This window comes from Penaeus monodon, chromosome 30 (assembly GCF_015228065.2).
Source record: "Penaeus monodon isolate SGIC_2016 chromosome 30, NSTDA_Pmon_1, whole genome shotgun sequence".
NCBI classification, from domain to species: domain Eukaryota; kingdom Metazoa; phylum Arthropoda; class Malacostraca; order Decapoda; family Penaeidae; genus Penaeus; species Penaeus monodon.
The window spans coordinates 34,057,786-34,058,526 of record NC_051415.1 but is presented as its reverse complement, the minus strand read 5'-3'; the positions used below and the strand labels follow the sequence as shown (position 1 = coordinate 34,058,526).

Sequence of the window (741 nt, the reverse complement as noted above, 5' to 3'; positions counted from 1 at the left end):
CTGCTGCTTTATTTTGGAACATAAAGCAACAAAAAACTGAATTTATCAAGAAGACAAAATAACCTTTAGGTGTAGGTTGACAGAACTTTCATTCGCAAGATCATCCACGAAGGTATAGTTGTCAAATCTTTCTTTCTTTTGTCTATCAGCCACTTTGTGCATTTGCAAATAGTAATCAGTCACCCATAACACTTACACTTGCATGTCCTGCCAAGAACCTGCACAGCTTGTATCAATGGCTGATGTCAGTGATAGTTTAACCTGGCATAATGTACAGGCAACATCATTAGAAAAATGAAGGATGAAGTGCATCTTGTGATTGATAGTGTACTTAGGTGCATGTCAGCAAAGAGATCTCAACTTCTAAGATGTGTGATAAAAGTAATAAAAGTAATTCGCAACAGCAGAAGGCATGATAGCAGAGCGTTGAGTGTCACTGAAAAAAAAATTCATATATACACTAATAATACACAAGACACAAGGAAGTCACACCAGCTGGATGTGAACGCATCCGGCACCAAACTCACCAGCGTGGTGTTCCAGAGCACCAGATGTACGGACTTGGTGCCATTGAAGGAGAGTGCTCGGGCCGTCTGGGGATTAGTGACCACGCCCCAGGCTATGGTGTTGGTGTTGTCGTGTTGTAAGGCACGGAGCGAGGCCAAGTAGAATGACATAAAGCCCTTAGGGAGATGCGCAGAGGACGTGAAGTCGTAGTAGCCTAGGACGGTCGCCTGCAGC

The 741-nt window shown here is 43.6% G+C and overlaps 1 protein-coding gene across 1 annotated transcript in view; it reads right to left on the bottom strand.

Moving 5' to 3' along the window:
• LOC119592739 (thioredoxin domain-containing protein 11-like) overlaps window positions 1-741 on the bottom strand; it is a gene marked incomplete at its 5' end in the record, with an annotated part of 15,463 nt that overhangs the window by 9,743 nt on the left and 4,979 nt on the right. The window contains 1 exon segment of the mRNA XM_037941675.1: window positions 528-734. Coding sequence (XP_037797603.1) covers window positions 528-734 — 207 coding nt within the window.